The sequence below is a fragment of the Phragmites australis genome, chromosome 22, assembly GCF_958298935.1.
Source record: "Phragmites australis chromosome 22, lpPhrAust1.1, whole genome shotgun sequence".
Lineage (NCBI taxonomy): Eukaryota > Viridiplantae > Streptophyta > Magnoliopsida > Poales > Poaceae > Phragmites > Phragmites australis.
In genome coordinates this window covers 7,452,727-7,470,479 of record NC_084942.1, presented here as the reverse complement: position 1 = coordinate 7,470,479, position 17,753 = coordinate 7,452,727, and the positions used below count along the sequence as shown (strand labels likewise).

Genomic DNA, 17,753 nt, shown 5'->3' with positions numbered 1-17,753 from the left:
TCTAAGAGCGCACCGCGTGGCGTCAGTATTGACTTCAGCCTCATTGACGACGAAGGGCCCATCCGCAGTCTCTGGGCCATCGCCTGCCAATGAGCTCGGGGGCTGCTATCGGTGAATCAGGAACCGGGGGTCCCCGAACCCCGAGGCCAGGCCAGCAATCCACCACGTGGCGCCATCCCGCGGAGTCTCCTCCGCAAGGTAAAAAAGATTAAGTCTCGGGAGAGGGCACTTGGGGCCACAGTCAGTGGTCCCCGAGTACCCAAGTTCCCCGATGATCTGCGAAGTCTAAGTGCCGGGAAGAAAGTGCTCGGGGAGGTATACGGTAACCCCCGAGCACCCGAGTCCCCCGACGACCAAGAAAGCTAAGTACCGGGAGAAGTGTGCCCGGGGCCGTGAGCGGTGGCCCCCTGGGCACCCAAGTACCCCGAGGACTCACTGAAGGAAGTTCCGGGAGAGAATGCTCGGGGTTGCGTGCAGCGGCCCCCGAGCACTCGGTTCCCCGAAGGTTCGTACAAGTGTGCCCGGGAGAGAGTGCTCGAGGAGGTGAACAGTACCCCTGAGCACTCGGTTCCCCGAGGATCAAGAAAGGGCATTCTCGGGAGAGAGTGCTCGGGGAGGTGAACAGTGATCCCCGAGCACTCGGTTCCCCGACGACTCAGAAAGCCCCCTGACAGTGGCCCCCGCAGGGGCCCACTGATGAGGTGTCAGCCAGTCAAAGGCCCGAAGCCGCATTTAAGAGCACGCGTGGTCTGTCACCTCCAACTGCTCCCGCCACGCTCGGTGTCAGTTCCTACCACATTCTAGCAGAAGGGCGTTGGGTCATTAAATGCACGGGTCCCATCCCATGCCATCCGGCCCGTCTCGGGATAATGTTGTGAGGGCCGAGGCGTTCCGTCTGCCGCACTACTGTGGCAGGAGAACAAGACAGGGCGGGCACGCCGGGCCGCTCTGCGGCTGCCCGGTGGGCTCTCTCCACGGCGCCCGTTGCCAGTGCATTTATGGTGACGGATGACCAGGCGTGGGGCGCATTTTCCACCCCTGGTCACTTCGCACAGAGGCTATGATGACACCCTTTCCATTTATGGTGCCTTGGAACTTGTGTCCTCCCGTTCAGGGCACGCTACTGTCGGTGGGTATTTAAAGCCGCCGGCAGCACGGACAAAGACAGGCTCTGAAGTGAATCAATCGCTCACAAGTAGACAAGCTTTGAAAGATGCTAAAAATCCTAGAGGAAGTAAGCAGAGAAGGGAAGAGAAGATCGAGAGCATCCAAAGCCAACAAATACGCACAGACTGAAGAACAAGGAGCCTCAGGCTCTAGGATAGACAAACATTCTTGTAACCAGCAACATTCTTGAGGGACATTCTCAAGGCATCTATAGTATCCATACAGGAGTAGGGTATTACACCTCCGTGCGGCCTGAACCTGTCTAAACACCAGCGCATTTACTTCGTTCCGCATTAGATCATTCCACCCCGCCGACCATCGCATTTATACCCATTTATTTCTCTGGCGAACATATTCAGGATCATCCCCCCGGCCGAATCTCTAAAAAGGGGTCCCTCAGGATCCCTGCGACAGGAGTTAACCCTCCGATAATGACAAAGACATGATCTTTCCCTTACAATTAGTTCATATTCAATTAGTATCTTTGGTGCACTTTCAATTGTTATCATTAGTTTCCTTACCATTGGTTGTTCTTACCATGCCTCCAAGCAAAGTGGTTAGGCTTTGTGCACTTTACAATTGTTGCCATTCATTTTTTTTATACGCTTGTGCACTTTACATTTGGTATCATTTATGTTTTGCCACTTATTTTAGTTGTGTTGTCATCAATCAACAAAAAGGGGAGATTATAGCGAATATGACCCTTTTAGGGCATATATGTAATTTTTTGATTAATGATAATATAGTCAATGTGACTAACATGTTTGTCAAGTATATGCATTAGTAAGTCTCATGGATACAATATATGAAAAAGCCACCGAAGCAGAACTCAAGAAAGTTTGAATTGGACGAGTTTAGAAAAGATTGCACTCACCGGATGGTCCGGTGCTCAACAAGGTATACACCAGAGCATTTTCTAGGAGCGATATTTCAGTGTAGAAGTAGTTTTGTACATGCAGAATGGTCTGACGATCAGAGCTTGTCACAGGAGCATTCTCAAATGAGGGTGAAAATGCAATACACGCCGGATGGTCTGGCTGGTGATGAGGAGTTAGCTACACCAGAGTATTTTCCAAGAGATTTTGTAATATTTTGTCTGGTGTGGTTGTACACACCGGATTGTCCAGTGATCAGAGGATCTACATAGCGGATAACTGCACAGTGAGAAGTGGTTCGGTCGGCTTAAATCTACACATTGGATAGTCCGATGATGGAGTACAAGGTTACACTGCAACATCCGATATTACAATGAGTTTGAATTGAGCTCAATGACTAGTTAACAGGTAGTTTTTACTTCTATACACATCGGATGGTCCGTTGTTTGTGCTGATGTTGGCACCGGATCATCCAGTATTCATAGTCTTTTTTGCCCGTTGGAGCAATAGCTAGTTCGTGGGTTTGAGGCTATAGATATCCCCCTCTGTCATTTGAGTGTGTTAGAGTCAAGGGACATAGACACTTGAGAACACATCCAAGCCACCAAAGTACTAAAAGTGATCATCCAACATAATTAAATACAAGATTAGAGAGTGATTAGTACCAATAGGCTTAGAGAGAGTTGTTGTTAAGTGTTGCTGCGTAGAGAGGGGATCAAGGAGTGATCCCTTATTGTACCAAGTGATACGTGGACACTTTGTAGTCTTAGTGACTTGCCAGCACTATGAGCCTTGATGGCTCATGTTTGTCGACCCTCCGACTTGATGTGGAGCAGCGGCAAGACGCTTGTATGAGGACACGAAGACACTAACCTTAGTGGCTCAAGCTTCGAAGTGAAGACAATGGCAAATAACCAGAAGAGAGGCTTATGATGAGGTCTTGCTTTGATGGCTTGGTGGTTCAACCTACTTAAGGCCTAAGTGGCTCAAAGGTCATGATCGGATGCCGTCCGGGAGCTATAGCTTAGGTTGGTGCTACAACGTGAATTAGGTGACGTTTATACTTTCGATACTCTATAATAAAAATCTCTTATACTAAGTTAGTTCTATGTACCATCTTAATATTTTCGCATTTACATTCTTGCAATTTAATTTTACATGTTTATCTTTCTAGAATAGTTTACTAAGTATTGACTTATAAATTACAAACTTTTTAAACGATACAGTAGACACACTAGATAAAATTATATCAAATTTACAATAAAAATTTATATATATTTACTTATAAAGTTTTTTTAAACTTATTAATTTTAGATTCCCTAATTCACGGTTTTTTAAGACATCATCGATCCCTACACCGGCGTTCCGTCCCCCATGACACGGAGCAGGACAACGTGCTCACGGAGATGGTCCGTGATACCCCTCATGTGGGGCTTGAGGACAACAGTGCGCTCACCACAGGCACGCCGGTTCAGGGTGGTTTTGGGGGGCTCCATGGTGGCAGCAGGTCGTGGTGCAAGATTGCGTCAGAGAGACGGGCAGTCGCAAACTCGGTGGCTAAAGCGACCGCAATGGAGACATCAGAAGGGCTCTCTACAGGAAGCAGCTATCTTGTGGCTTGGAGAAAGGCACCAGAAACACTTCCCCTGCGTCTGCCATATAAGGTCCGCCATTAACCGAGCGGCCATGAATCCGGTAGGTAACTTGCCAGCACTCCGTCTTGAATGGTTATTGCCAGCCAGAGTGGAGAGGAGCCCAGCATTGTGCAGAGCCACGGCAGCCGGTTTTTGGTGAAAGTGCAGCGGGATCCAAGCTGCTCAGCGCCGCGTCACCAACACAGCAAGGCACAGGCATGCACAGCAGCAGTAATAGCTCCATTGCAGGACGTAGCAAGAGCCTGGCGGGTTTGGCACCCAGGCGTAGGTGCAGCCGCCTCCGCCGGAGCCCCATGCTTCAATAACTCCGATGCAGGGGCATCCGCCTTCAATGCAGAGAGATCTGCGGATCCAGACAGAGGCAACGAGAAGGCACTGGCGTGCCGAGATCCCCAGCATCCGAATCGCTCCACGATATCTCCTCATCCTGGTAAGGCAGATCCGCCATTAAAGAGGGTGGTGAAAGAGGGGGCGGCCTGCAAGGGGGCAAGGCAGCGAGCTGAGGCCAGTGAGGCCCGGTGAGGAATCCCCGAGACCCAAGGACGGTCCCGACGAGGTCATGGGTGGTCGCCGTGGTTAGCGAGGCCATCGATTAGGGCAGCGGGGCGGGCGCAGCGCAGCGCGAGAGCCAGCTCCTTCCTTCCGAGCATTCATAATCCTTCAACTCCGTTATGATCTATATCACGGTCTTGACAACATTGATTTTGACCACATGAATGAATATAAATAAAGAACTAAAATTGGTGTGTTTCAATTAGTTTGAAACCCTCAGTCTGTTTCTTGGAGCCCTGGAAGAAGACGTGGCTAGCTCTAGCTGCAGGTGAGCCAAAATTTGTCGATACTAGTGTTAGGCAAACTCCATCAGAGCCTTCAAATTTGCAGATTCAATGCTACAGAACCGAGTGTTCATATAGGCTGACAGTAGGTTGGGAGGAAGACACCGTCAGGTACTGTAGCAGTACTGTAGATAGAGGGTGATAGTGGGTCCGGAGGGAGGAAAAGAGTAGTAGAAGGTAAGAAATAGGGTAGCTGTTGGAGATGAAAAAAATAAGAGATACTGTAATAGTATTTTTGAGGATGAAAAATTGAGATAACTGCTGAAGATGATCTTATTCTTTCAACATTGTTGCCTGCACTAATAAACAACTGCTGATTCTGTTATCGCAATGGGAAAAAAATCTGTTACCCCAAAAAAATATCTGCACCGCGCATGGCAAGAAGAAATTGTTTGTTAAAATTTCCTATCCTCAGAAGTCAGAAACATAGAAATAAAAAATAAAAACAAAAGCAAACAAACAAAAGGCAGAATCAGGAGCCTGGACGAAAGGGAGAGAACAATCTCTCGTTTTCTTTCGTGTTGGGCACTCGGCCAAGCCAGCGGCCCCCTTATCTCCAGGGACCAGGGGAGGACACAACAACTTACCGCGCTCCCCCCCCCCCCCCCCTCTCCCCCCTCGGAGGTGAGCATCACCAGCGATTCTCTTTCTCTATCTGAATTGCTCGTTCTTGGGTCGGATTCTTCATTCTTGCTTGTTCCAGGCTCTTGATTTTCGTGTCTAAGATTTCGCGTTCTTGGATGGATGGATTAGAAATCACCTGTTCTCGGTGGACTCTGATTCTTTTTTTCTTTTTTTTTTGCGAGGCGGTGGACTCTGATTCTTGGCTGTAGAATCTCTAGATTATTTTGGGGGAAAATCTTTAATTCTTTCTTTTTCCTGCTTTGGTTCTGGATAAGTGGCGTGGTTGATCTCTCTTCATCTTTAGTTGTAATCGATACCAATGCGAGGTTGTAATTCTTCAATGGATAAGAAACGGAACTCACGAGTGTGATCTTTTCTAACATCTTTCCGTTAGCCCTCAAATTCAATTCTTTCTTCCTGGTTTCGATGCCCTGATCCATCCATATTGTTGCGGATTAATTTGCTAGGCAACGGACTACGTAGCACAGTTGATTTTCTAATTTTTTTAAAAAAAGATTTTCCAATTTGTTTGGGGGTTTAAACTGGCTTCTACTGTTGCTGTGCATAATTAGTTTTGATCCATTGTGTTTATCTGAGAATTTTGGAGGATTGATTCTAACTACTCATGGTCTTGGCACAGGTTAAGGGACGGTACTTCGAACCATGGCGGGGAGCTTACTGCAGTCAGTTGCACTCGGAACAACTTTCGGAGGTCGTTTAAACACTCAGCGTTGGAGATCCCATGGCACCAGGAGGCCTCCCTCTATGTTGGCGATGTCACTTAGCCGTCCTGTTAGGATGTCAGCATTTGTTGGTCTAAGATCTGTGCATAGCTTCTCGGTCACACCAGTGTCCAATCCCAGGTCGACAGTTGCATCTTACATATCCTCTCGGAGGAAAAAGCGTTCTCGTTTTGTTACTAGGGCAATGTTTGAGAGGTTCACAGAGAAAGCTATTAAGGTCATAATGCTTGCTCAAGAAGAAGCAAGGCGCCTGGGACACAACTTTGTTGGAACCGAGCAAATTCTCTTGGGTCTTGTTGGAGAGGGCACTGGCATTGCAGCAAAGGTGCTCAAGTCAATGGGTATAAATCTCAAGGATGCTCGTGTGGAAGTGGAAAAGATCATTGGGAGGGGCAATGGCTTTGTTGCTGTTGAAATACCATTCACGCCACGCGCAAAACGTGTTTTGGAGCTTTCATTGGAGGAAGCTCGCCAACTAGGTACGCTAATTAAGGCTTCTTGTGACATTTTTTTTACCTTGTCTTGTTGCCTTAAAATTTACTTCTTATTCTGTCTAATTCACTGCTAGCATTAAAATGTAATAGAAGGAATCGCCGACTAGTTATGCTGGTTGAGGTTCTTGTGATACCCTTTTATCTTATTGTCTTCAAAATTTACTTCCTAAATTCACTACTAGCATTAAACCTAATAGAAGGATAACTGGATAACCTGTATCTGCGTTGCCAAAATTGTGTGCTTTGACATAGCTACCAATGCACTTTCCCTTAAAAGTATTCAACACAAGTTTTTTTTTTTTTTTTTGACTGGGTGATCTAAACTGATTATCCCAACTTAAATAAGAGGGATCCTAAGTTTGATAATGGACAATTGATTACTATATTTTGTATGAAGTTGCACTTCTCCTTTGTCCATCATACCACTTTTTGGAGGACTGAAGTGGAAGTCGCAAACGTGTACAATAATACATCATAATCTCTTAAGATTCCACTTACCTGCTGATTTTGAATATTCATGAATGAAAATTTCTTACACATTATCCCAGTGACAGGTTGCTCCAGTCCCCATTTATCAGCCTCACATTAGTTATTACTTCCAAACTTACACATATTTGCATCATTAAGTTAATTTTTCCTTTTATTAATTAATGTCTTAAGTTGTAATAACGCTGATAGATATATTACTGTCTTCATTACCTTGGTGTGTCTAGTACAAACAAATCTATTGTCTCCACTTTTATTAATTATGTAAATCCTTCCCACCGTGCAGTCCCATTTTTTTATGGTGGATTTGCTACACATCTACAGATAAACACATTTAATCTTGTTCTCCGACAATATACTTGTAGTTCTTATGATTATAACTGTCGAGACATTTATCTTAACCAACTTTATTATCATTGCCTTCTATTTATCGTATTGTGGACCCTTGCAGTGCACTTGATTTTCTCATTATATTTCGATATGTTCCTTAGAAGATTTTTTCAGCACTAAATACTTGCCTTTCCAGGACACAATTATATTGGATCTGAGCACTTGCTTCTTGGACTGCTTCGTGAGGGTGAAGGTGTGGCGGCCCGTGTACTTGAGAGTCTTGGAGCTGACCCCAGCAATATCCGTACACAGGTAAACTATATCTGAAGCTGTCTGTTTCAAAAGCAAGTGTTTTTTTATTTATTTAGCTTGTTTCAATGCCATGGACCTCTAGGTTATCCGAATGATTGGTGAGACCACGGAAGCTGTTGGTGCTGGAGTTGGAGGAGGGAGCAGTGGTAATAAGATGCCAACACTTGAGGAGTACGGAACTAATTTAACAAAACTAGCAGAGGAGGTAATATTTCTAACTCAACGCAATTATAAAAGCACAATTGCTGGAATAAATGTAAATTTGATCATGTCTGTAGGGGAAGCTAGATCCTGTTGTTGGAAGGCAACCACAGATTGAGCGTGTTGTACAAATTTTAGGCAGACGAACAAAGAACAATCCCTGCTTAATTGGAGAGCCTGGTGTTGGAAAGACTGCAATTGCTGAAGGGCTTGCTCAACGCATTTCTACTGGTGATGTGCCTGAAACGATAGAAGGGAAAAAGGTAGTGTTTTTTTATTTATTTATAAGTAGATGTGTTGCTATTAATAATATTTTTTGTCAATTATTCTGTCACTTGTGTGAACATATAAGCTTTATGAGCAGTTCTTGTGTATTTCTGCCATGTTGTGTATGGTGCATTTATGCTGTTCTACTTTTACATGGGCCTATGTGCATGCACCTGCCACTTTCCCCATTTTACGTCAGTAGTCCCATAGTCTGTAGGTATTGCTCAATAGTTCAGGTCATATTAGCACCTATATTTTATTTAAGCATTCATGGAATTATAGAATTTTCCTGCAAGTGTATCTCATGCTCATCTACACTAAACCACATACTAACAAAGAAAATTAGGGAAGAATGTAACGCTGAAAATATTTTTACTTTTTTGGATACTAAGTCAGCATTGTAAGTGATTAATCCTAAAAAGGAGAATCTACCTTACAGCTTGTTGGTAGATTCTGTTGACTTGCAAAGTAGTTGCTTCAGATGCCAGGAGAATGTATTTGTGAGACATTATCAATACCATACTTACAATTTTTCTGTTTTGCTGTGATGAAGTGATGGCTACTTCTTCTAACCTATTTACCACAGGTCATTACCCTTGATATGGGACTTCTTGTGGCTGGTACAAAATATCGTGGAGAATTTGAAGAAAGATTAAAGAAGTTGATGGAAGAAATCAAGCAAAGTGATGAGATAATCCTCTTCATTGATGAAGTTCACACCCTGATAGGAGCAGGAGCAGCCGAAGGTGCTATCGATGCAGCTAATATTTTGAAGCCAGCATTATCAAGAGGTGAATTACAGGTATATGGATGAGATTACATGGTATTATGTTGTGGTTAACAATCTATTTTCCTTTGTTACTAAATATGTACAGTATTTTGTTGTCATTCAAGCTGTGCTTTTGGATACTCTTGTTTTTTCTAAGAATTCTTACGGCTAATTTTTGTTGTTTAATTTCAGTGCATTGGTGCAACTACACTTGATGAATATAGGAAGCATGTTGAGAAAGACCCTGCACTAGAAAGGCGTTTCCAACCTGTAAAAGTGCCAGAGCCAACTGTTGATGAAACTATAGAAATTCTCAGAGGACTTCGGGAACGATATGAGATTCATCACAAACTTCGTTACACTGATGAAGCTTTGATTGCAGCATCGAAACTGTCATATCAATACATCAGGTCGGCGAACTGTAAATAAGAAAATGTCACATCAGCTTATCATGTCAAAAACTACTAAGAAAATAACATAAGGGTGATGAATTGTTAATGTAGTTCTTACTGATACTAAAACATCATTATGTGTCTTAAGAAATGTAAATTGGAAGTACTCTGAAACCTTAGCATCATATCTCAGAAAAATGACTGCATTTTTTGTCTGACTATGTTCGTGCATAATATACTTCTTCTACTACATCCTTTTCATCACCGGACAACATGTTTTGTTTGTAGTGATCGTTTTCTCCCAGATAAAGCAATTGACTTGATTGATGAAGCAGGTTCCCGTGTTAGGCTGCAGCATGCACAGGTAAAAATATCCCTTGATTTATTTGGTTGCATGCCCTAAACAATATCTAACTGGAACCACTGGTGCAGGTTCCTGAAGAAGCTAGAGAGCTGGACAAGGAGCTGAAGCAAATCACAAAGCAGAAGAATGAAGCTGTTCGTAGCCAGGATTTTGAAAAGGTAATTAACTATGGATGAATTCCTAGATTTTGACATCTCTTTGAAGTTTGTGAAGCAACTTTACTGTTACAAGACCTGTCAGATCCTATTACTCTAGAATTTCCATCCACCAAAGCTACCCTTGTAGAAAATATTCACTTGTATAGTTGAAAGATGACAACTAATTTTGGATGATACATAAATTCTTGTTCATTTCATCAATATTATGTTAGTGAAGTTTTCTACTTTAGGATATAACCGAATGAGAATTAAAAAGTCAGTTTTCCCATACTTTTGGTAGTAAATAGTATCAGTGAAAGTAAATCATTTGTGAATGTGCTTGTATTCCCTCCCTCTGCCTGTGATTTTGTTTATTTAATTATTTGCACCTCTTTCAATACATATATTCATGCCTTCGCTCTCCCTTTCTGGCTAAATCATTTGCACCTTATTCGATACGGATGTTCACTCATAGTTAATTTACCTTTCTAATGTTGTGCCATTAGGCTGGAGAGCTGCGAGACCGTGAAATGGAATTGAAGGCCCAGATTACAGCCCTCATTGACAAGAGCAAGGAGATGAGCAAAGCAGAGGTTGAGTCTGGAGAGACAGGACCATTGGTCAATGAAGCAGATATCCAGCACATAGTATCGTCATGGACTGGCATACCAGTGGAGAAAGTTTCGAGTGATGAATCCGATAAGCTTCTTAAGATGGAAGAGACTTTGCATAAACGTGTCGTTGGCCAAGATGAGGCTGTGATAGCAATTAGTCGCTCCATCCGTCGTGCTCGTGTGGGTCTTAAGAATCCCAACAGGCCAATTGCAAGCTTTATTTTTGCAGGTCCCACCGGAGTTGGAAAGTCAGAACTTGCAAAGGCCCTTGCAGCATATTACTTTGGCTCTGAGGAGGCTATGATCCGGCTTGATATGAGTGAATTCATGGAGAGGCACACAGTGTCCAAGCTGATTGGTTCACCTCCAGGATATGTTGGATACACTGAGGGTGGCCAACTGACTGAGGCAGTTCGACGGCGCCCATATACAGTTGTCCTCTTCGATGAAATTGAGAAGGCGCATCCGGATGTCTTCAACATGATGCTCCAGATTTTGGAAGACGGGAGATTGACTGACAGCAAGGGAAGGACTGTGGACTTCAAGAACACGCTACTGATCATGACCTCGAACGTTGGGAGCAGTGTCATCGAGAAGGGCGGGCGGAAGATAGGCTTCGACCTTGACTATGACGAGAAGGACAGCAGCTACAGCAGGATCAAGAGCCTGGTCATCGAGGAGATGAAGCAGTACTTCCGCCCCGAGTTCCTCAACCGGCTCGACGAGATGATTGTCTTCAGGCAGCTCACCAAGCTCGAGGTCAAGGAGATCGCGGACATAATGCTCCAGGAGGTCTTTGACAGGCTGAAGGCCAAGGACATCAACCTGCAGGTGACCGAGAAGTTCAAGGAACGGGTGGTGAACGAAGGCTACAACCCCAGCTACGGTGCGCGGCCGCTGAGGCGGGCGATCATGAGGTTGCTCGAGGACAGCCTCGCGGAGAAGATGCTTGCTGGGGAGGTCAAGGAGGGCGACTCCGCCATTGTCGATGTGGATTCGGAGGGGAAGGTCGTTGTGCTCAACGGACAGGCCGGGCCACCGGAGCTCTCGACCCCGGCGGTCACCGTTTAGCACGTACAGTCTGACGATAAAGTAGGAGAGTTTTCGTTCCAATACATGACAATATAGTTAGCTTATAACTGTGTATATGTAGTTATATAGTCCAAGGAGAAACCGTTGCTGGCGTTGATTTTTCTTTTCAACTTAAACTTTTACTTTTATTTATTGGGAAAAGTGCAAAAATCCACTTGCAACTTTGGGATTTGTCAAAAAAAGAAATCCTTTTTTTCTTCTCCTCTACGACTCTATGCATAAAAATATGTGGGTGTTTGTGCTCTAGCATCTTGAAGACATAGTCTTTGTGCTGGACAGGTATAAGCCCTCCGTCATATGAAGGCCTAGCAAGCCTCTATGGCAAAAAGGTAAAGAAATCCTCTGACATCTTGAAGACAGTCTTCGTGTCGAAGTGGTATAACACTCTACGTATAAAAATGTGTGGGCCACTCTACGCATGAAAATGCGTGGGCCACTCTACGCACTGAAAATGCGTGGGCTACTTATTCGTACATATGCACACATCGTACATACATCATACATACATACACTCATACATCATACGTACATACTTACATACGTACATATACATATGCTTACACGTGGTATAACCGTCTTAGAAGCTTCCCGGCCTTGGCTAAGGTCATGGCAATAGCGCTAATAGAACGCGCTCTCCGCCCACTTGCAACCAAAAGGCGCGAGGGGGGCCAGGGAGTCAGGGAGCCAGAAGGCTCGGTCGATCCTGCACAGGTTACAGAATTTTGCTATTCCCTGTCAAAGCATATCATGTTGAAAAGTAAAACCCTCCGGCATCTTGAAGGAAAAGCCTTCGTGCCGGAGAGGTAGAAAACCTTCCGGCATCTTGAAGGCAAAGCCTCCGTGCCGAAGAGGTAATTATTCTCCAGACAATTACAGGCACAATATAGAAGAGGAAATTCCAACAAACATGAGTGGGACTCAGAGTATGTAGGTTCCAGACGGCTCCGTCTCTATTACGCCCCTCAGCTTTGCCGATGACTCCACTTCCGGCATCTATTGCTGAGGGGGTAACAAACTACCTCCCGTAGCACCGTCGTCAATTGTGTCTCCGTTACGCCTCTCAGCTTCGCTGATGACTCCACTTCTGGCATCTACCGCTGAGGGGGTAACAGGCTACCTCCCGCAGCCTCGTCATTGGCTCCGCCTCCGTTACGCCCCTCAGCTTCGCTGATGACTCCACTTTTGGCATCTACCGTTGAGGGGGTAATGGGCGGCCTCCCGCAGCACCGTCGTTGACTCCACCTCTGTTACGTCTCTCAGCTTCGCCGATGACTCCACTTCCAGCATCTACTGCTGAGGGGATAACGGGCTGCCTCCCGCAACCCGGTCATCGACTTTGTCTCCAAGCTTCCACCACCGGGGGCTTCGGACAGCTCTGCCTCTATTACGCCCCTCAGCTTCACCGATGACTCCACTTCTGGCATCTACCGCTGAGGGGGTAACGGGCTGCCTCCCGCAGCCTTGTCATCGGCTCCACCTCTATTACATCCCTTAGCTTCGCCAATGACTCCACTTTCGGCATCTACCACTGAGCGGGTAATAGGATGCCTCTCGCAGCACCATCATCGACTCCGCCTCTATTATGCCTCTTAGCTTTGCCGATGACTCCACTTCCAGCATCTACCGCTGAGGGCGTAACGGGCTGCCTCCTGTAGCCCCGTTGTCAACTCTGTCTCCAGGCTTCCACCTCCGGGGGCTCCGAACGGCTCTTCCTCTGTTACGCCGCTCAGCTTCGCCGATGACTCCACTTCCGGCATCTACCGCTGAGGGGATAACAGGGTATTTCCCATAGCCCCATCGTCGACTTCGCCTCCGGCTTCTATCGTCGTGGGCTCCGGACGACTTCTCCTTCGTTACGTCCCTTAGCCTCACTATCGACTACGCTTCCGGCATCCACCGCTGAAGGGGTAATGGGCTTCTTCCTGTAGCCCCATCGTCGACTTTGCCTCCGGCTTCCATCGTCGTGGGCTCCGAATGACTTCGCTTTCGTTATGTGCCTTAGCCTCGTCGTCGACTACGCTTCTGGCATCTACCGCTGAGGGGGTAACAAGCCGCCTCCCGCAGCCTCGTCATCGACTTCGCCTCCGTCTCTCTACCACCGGGGGCTCCGGATGGCTCCGAATGGGTTGCCTCCTTTACACCCCTCAACTTCGCCAATGACTCTACTTCTGGCATCTACCACTGAGGAGGTAACGGGCCGCCTCTCGTAGCCTCGTCATTGACTTCGTCTCCGGCTCTCCGCTCCTAGGGGCTCCGGACGGGTCCGCCTTCGTCACGCCACTCAGCTTCGCCAATGACTCTACTTTCGGCATCTACCACTGAGGGGGTAACGGACTGCCTCCCGCAGCCCGGTCGTCAACTTCGCCTCCAGCTCTTCGCTGCCGGGGGCTCCGGACGGTTCCACCTTCATCACACCCCTCAGCTTCACCGATGACTCTGCTTCCGACATCTATAGCTGAGGGGGTAATGGGCTGCCTCCCGCAACCTCGTCATCAGCTCCACCTCCGTTATGCCCCTCATCTTCGCCGATGACTTCGCTTCCGCATCTACCGTTGAGGGGGTAATAGGCTTCCTCCTGCATCCCTGTCGTCGACTTCACCACCTCAGCCTTGTCATTGACCCCATCTCTGGCTCCATCACCACAGGCTCTAGACGACTCTACCATAGTTACAAAATTATAAAAAATCAAAAAATATAGAAAATAAATAAAATAAGCTTTATTGATTGGTTACCTCGTTAAAAATCTTTCTACTAGAAGGAAAAAATAGTACAACCTTTATTGGTCCATGAATGGAAAATTGGAAATATAGAAATAATAGAATTGATTTGTTGAAGTAGGCAAGTGGCTTTGGAGTTTGGATTAGTGGGAGTTTCGCATAGACGGATAGTGGCTTTTTATAGGCCAAGATGGGAGGTGGGTGGTAGGTCTCAGGTCGCTTTCAAAAAATATAAAGAAAAATCATAAAAAATTCAGAAATAATAGGAAGACATAATTAATTCTAAAAATGAGCTTTATTGATAGATTGCCTCATTAAAAACCTTTCTAGCAAAGGAAAAAAGAATACAACCTAGCTAAAAAAATTAGAAATTACACGTTCTCAAGTGTCAACAACATCTAGATACAAATTTTCGTATGAAGCTTCAAGCTCAATATTCTCTACAGTGTGCTGGATTCGCGCTTCAGCTTCTTCCCAGTCTTTTACTATGGTGAGTATTTCCACCATCTCACTTATAAACTTTGTTCTTCTCTCTTCGATTATCCTTTCAGTAAGACGGAAGGCAGCCTCAGAAGAAACTGTAGATACGGGAACTGTTAACAAATCTTGTGCTAATAATGAAAGTATTGGATAATTCGTCTTGTGCCCATGCCACCATTGCAATATGTTGAAATTTTTTGTTCATGGCTGATAACGTCGTTCTCGATGAAGGTAGTTAGCTCCCCTCTGGATGTTGGAATTCCAGCACTTGTAGTCGTAGATGATCATGACGAAGAGTCTGAACTTCTTGATGAAGAACCTCTACTAAATATTTTCCCCACATTGTCGTCTTCTTACTTGTTGTGGGTGCTAGTGGAGGTCGTTGCAAGCGAACTCCGACATACTTTGTTTCATATTTACTATAAACATCGAATAACTTAGAACGAATATTAGTATAATAAGTAGAATAATCATAGCCAAGAGCATCACCTAGAATTATGAGAACTCTAAAAAACCTACGATTTTAGCTCTAGGATCTAAAATAAAGGCAAATGCATACAATAAAGGAATTTCTTTCCAATATTTTAAAAATTTAGATTTCATAGGAACTACACAATCTCGTACAAGATTGTCATTTTCATACATGTTTAAATGAGTAGTAATTTCAACAATATTATGCACTACTAAACAAGATATTGGATAATAAACTCCTAATAAACTCACAGTTGAATCATAAAAGAAATCAAGAAACTCTAGTTTCCTTTTGGTAACATACCAATGCGCTTCCATGAGTAAAGTTTGACCCCCATGCTGATGATAGTGTGTATGAATAAACACACCAAATGTACTCTTATATGGTATAATATTTTTGAACATCAAAAAAATAGAGTTTCATCTTACCGACATGTTCGCAGCAAACTTACGTGGATGCACACCTATTGCAATATAATATTACTTATATGCTGCAATTTGTTGGTTAGAGGAGTTTACAAAAGATATTGTAGTACAAAAATCATCTAGGTATTACGATAACCTCTTCAAACCGGATTTTACTATAAAATTGATAATATGACAAGCACATCGTTGATGTAACAAGAAAGATTCAGCATATGTACTAAACAATGGAGTAAGAATATCCACGGCTCTAGAGTTTGCACCAGTATTATCTAAAGTGATAGAAAATATTTTATTTGTGAGACCAAAGTCTTCAACTAGAGATATTTTTTCAGCAATATTTTCACCGGTATGCGCGTTATCAATGAACCTAAAACCTATTATTCTCTTTTATAATTCCAATTCATTGTTAACAAAATGAGTAACAACACTAAGATCTCTCTAGCCCTAGCTGCCCATATGTCCGAAGTCAAAGCAACTGAAAATGTACATGATTGCAACATTTCTTTAAGCTTGCTACGACACGTATTGTAGTATGTTACCATATCCCTACTAGTTGTCTGTATAGAAATATGCGTGAACCTAGGATTATGAACTTACTTAATGTAATCTTCAAATGCAGGAGACTCACCAATGTTGAGTGGTAGATCCGCTTTTCAATGAAGCATTGGCAGAGTCATACTCCCAATGACGAACAGAGATGTCGGGGTTGTACTGCAGCACCGTTTACTTCATGGTTGCTACACTCTTTCACTTGCAAGTTATGGCGTGCCTCTTCAAATGTTCCGTTCCACCTGAGGGCTTTGCTGATAATTCATGTTTGCAAATATAACACTTAGCATATCTGACACTTACCCCATCTTCCACTCTGTAGAGCCTTTTAAAGTCTTGTCAAACTTCAAAAGTACCGGCTCTTGATCTTTTATAGCCGGTGCTTGCTGATATATGTGCACTTGTAGAGCCTGATGATGGAGGTGCTGCTGCATCACCTGCATGTGAACTAACCGGAGGTTCACCATTGGGTCCATCATCACTGGTATCAAAGGGGTTGTAATCCTCTTTGAGTCCTTGGAGAAAAAAATCATGATCGATGGATGTATTATGATCATGATTATTGGCATCCATGATCAAAGTCGAATGGCACTAAAAAATACAAATATTCATAGTTAGAAATAATCAAATAATAAAACTAATAATAAAACAAGAATGAACAACGATGCAAAAAAATCACTAAGATTTCTTCAACGTCAAGACAGCAGGATGACGGTTTTAGAATTGCTCGGATTTTTGGCAACAATTCAAACTAACAACTTATCACTAATCTCAAGAACTTTGAGACATGAATGAGAGGAGAAAATAAGAGAGCAAATGGTGTTGCTGGTGTGCAATGGAAGGGCAGGGTGATCCTCTATTTATAGGTGAAAATAGTGATTTTTGTAATTTTTATGAATTTTTTGAAGCTCAAACGGTCACAAAACGGCTACAAAATTCAAAAATACCTGATTAACGGGTTAAACGGGCCATTCCAGGCCCGTTTAACCTGTTAAACCCGCATACCCTCGAGTTCCATCCATGCCCCCACGTGTTGGGCCCACGCACAACAGCTACAGCCGGCCTAGATGTGCCCGCTGGACCATGTCGTGCCGGGCCGACCGTGCAGCCGCGTGCCGCCTAGGCTGCCGCGTGCCGTGCCGAGCCTGCCGTGCCTCCTGGGCCGCCGCGTGCTCCAGCCATGTCAGGCCGTGTCGTGTCATGATTGTGCTTGCCCGGGCTGGGCTGTGCCCGTGCCGGCTCAAAACATTCAGGCCAGGCCGTGCCGACCTAGTGTGCCGCACGCTCGACCCAAGCACAGCCTAGGGCCTCATGCCGTGCCGGTCCGGCCCGTCTAGGCTTGGGTCAAGTCATGCTTGGGTCGTGCCTACAGTGTCGTGGTGGGGAGCAGCAGGGGAGGAGAAAAGCGAGCTGCGTGGGGATACAGACGGTTGTGGAGGACGTGTGAGGCCCACATGTCAGCGCTAGGTGCTCGTGGGAGGGACAGGATGTTCTGTCTGATCGTGGAGTGACCCCTACTTGTTTTTTAAATAGTAGAGATATTGATCAAGTCTAGAAGCTATTGTCACTAGATGAGAGGATTTGGTTCAATCTTCTAATATATAAGATAAGTCAATTTATGGAAATTCGATGTTGATGATTCAAAGCTTCTGATCAAAATTGAATGTAATCTTTGCAGTCATTAGCTATACCACAACTTTGTTGGTTATCAACCATGTATGAGCATGACTGACCTCACCAATAAGACTAATC

The 17,753-nt window shown here is 44.8% G+C and overlaps 1 protein-coding gene across 1 annotated transcript; it reads left to right on the top strand.

Moving 5' to 3' along the window:
- The first annotated feature begins 5,015 nt into the window (after positions 1-5,015).
- Positions 5,016-11,519, top strand: LOC133905024 (chaperone protein ClpC2, chloroplastic). Its single transcript, XM_062346714.1, has 10 exons — positions 5,016-5,157; positions 5,798-6,379; positions 7,407-7,522; positions 7,605-7,727; positions 7,801-7,986; positions 8,577-8,792; positions 8,952-9,169; positions 9,440-9,515; positions 9,584-9,673; positions 10,159-11,519. The coding sequence occupies exons 2-10, from the start codon at positions 5,821-5,823 to the stop codon at positions 11,335-11,337; spliced, it is 2,763 nt and encodes a 920-aa protein (XP_062202698.1). The 5' UTR covers positions 5,016-5,157; positions 5,798-5,820; the 3' UTR covers positions 11,338-11,519.
- Positions 11,520-17,753: the final 6,234 nt, after the last annotated feature.

Excerpts from the sequence above, each read along its gene's own strand:
- LOC133905024 (XM_062346714.1), top strand. The coding sequence starts at position 5,821 with ATGGCGGGGAGCTTACTGCAGTCAGTTGCACTCGGAACAACTTTCGGA. Across the intron at positions 7,523-7,604 it reads CCAGCAATATCCGTACACAG|GTTATCCGAATGATTGGTGA; the intron begins GTAAACTATATC and ends ATGGACCTCTAG. Across the intron at positions 7,987-8,576 it reads AAACGATAGAAGGGAAAAAG|GTCATTACCCTTGATATGGG; the intron begins GTAGTGTTTTTT and ends TATTTACCACAG.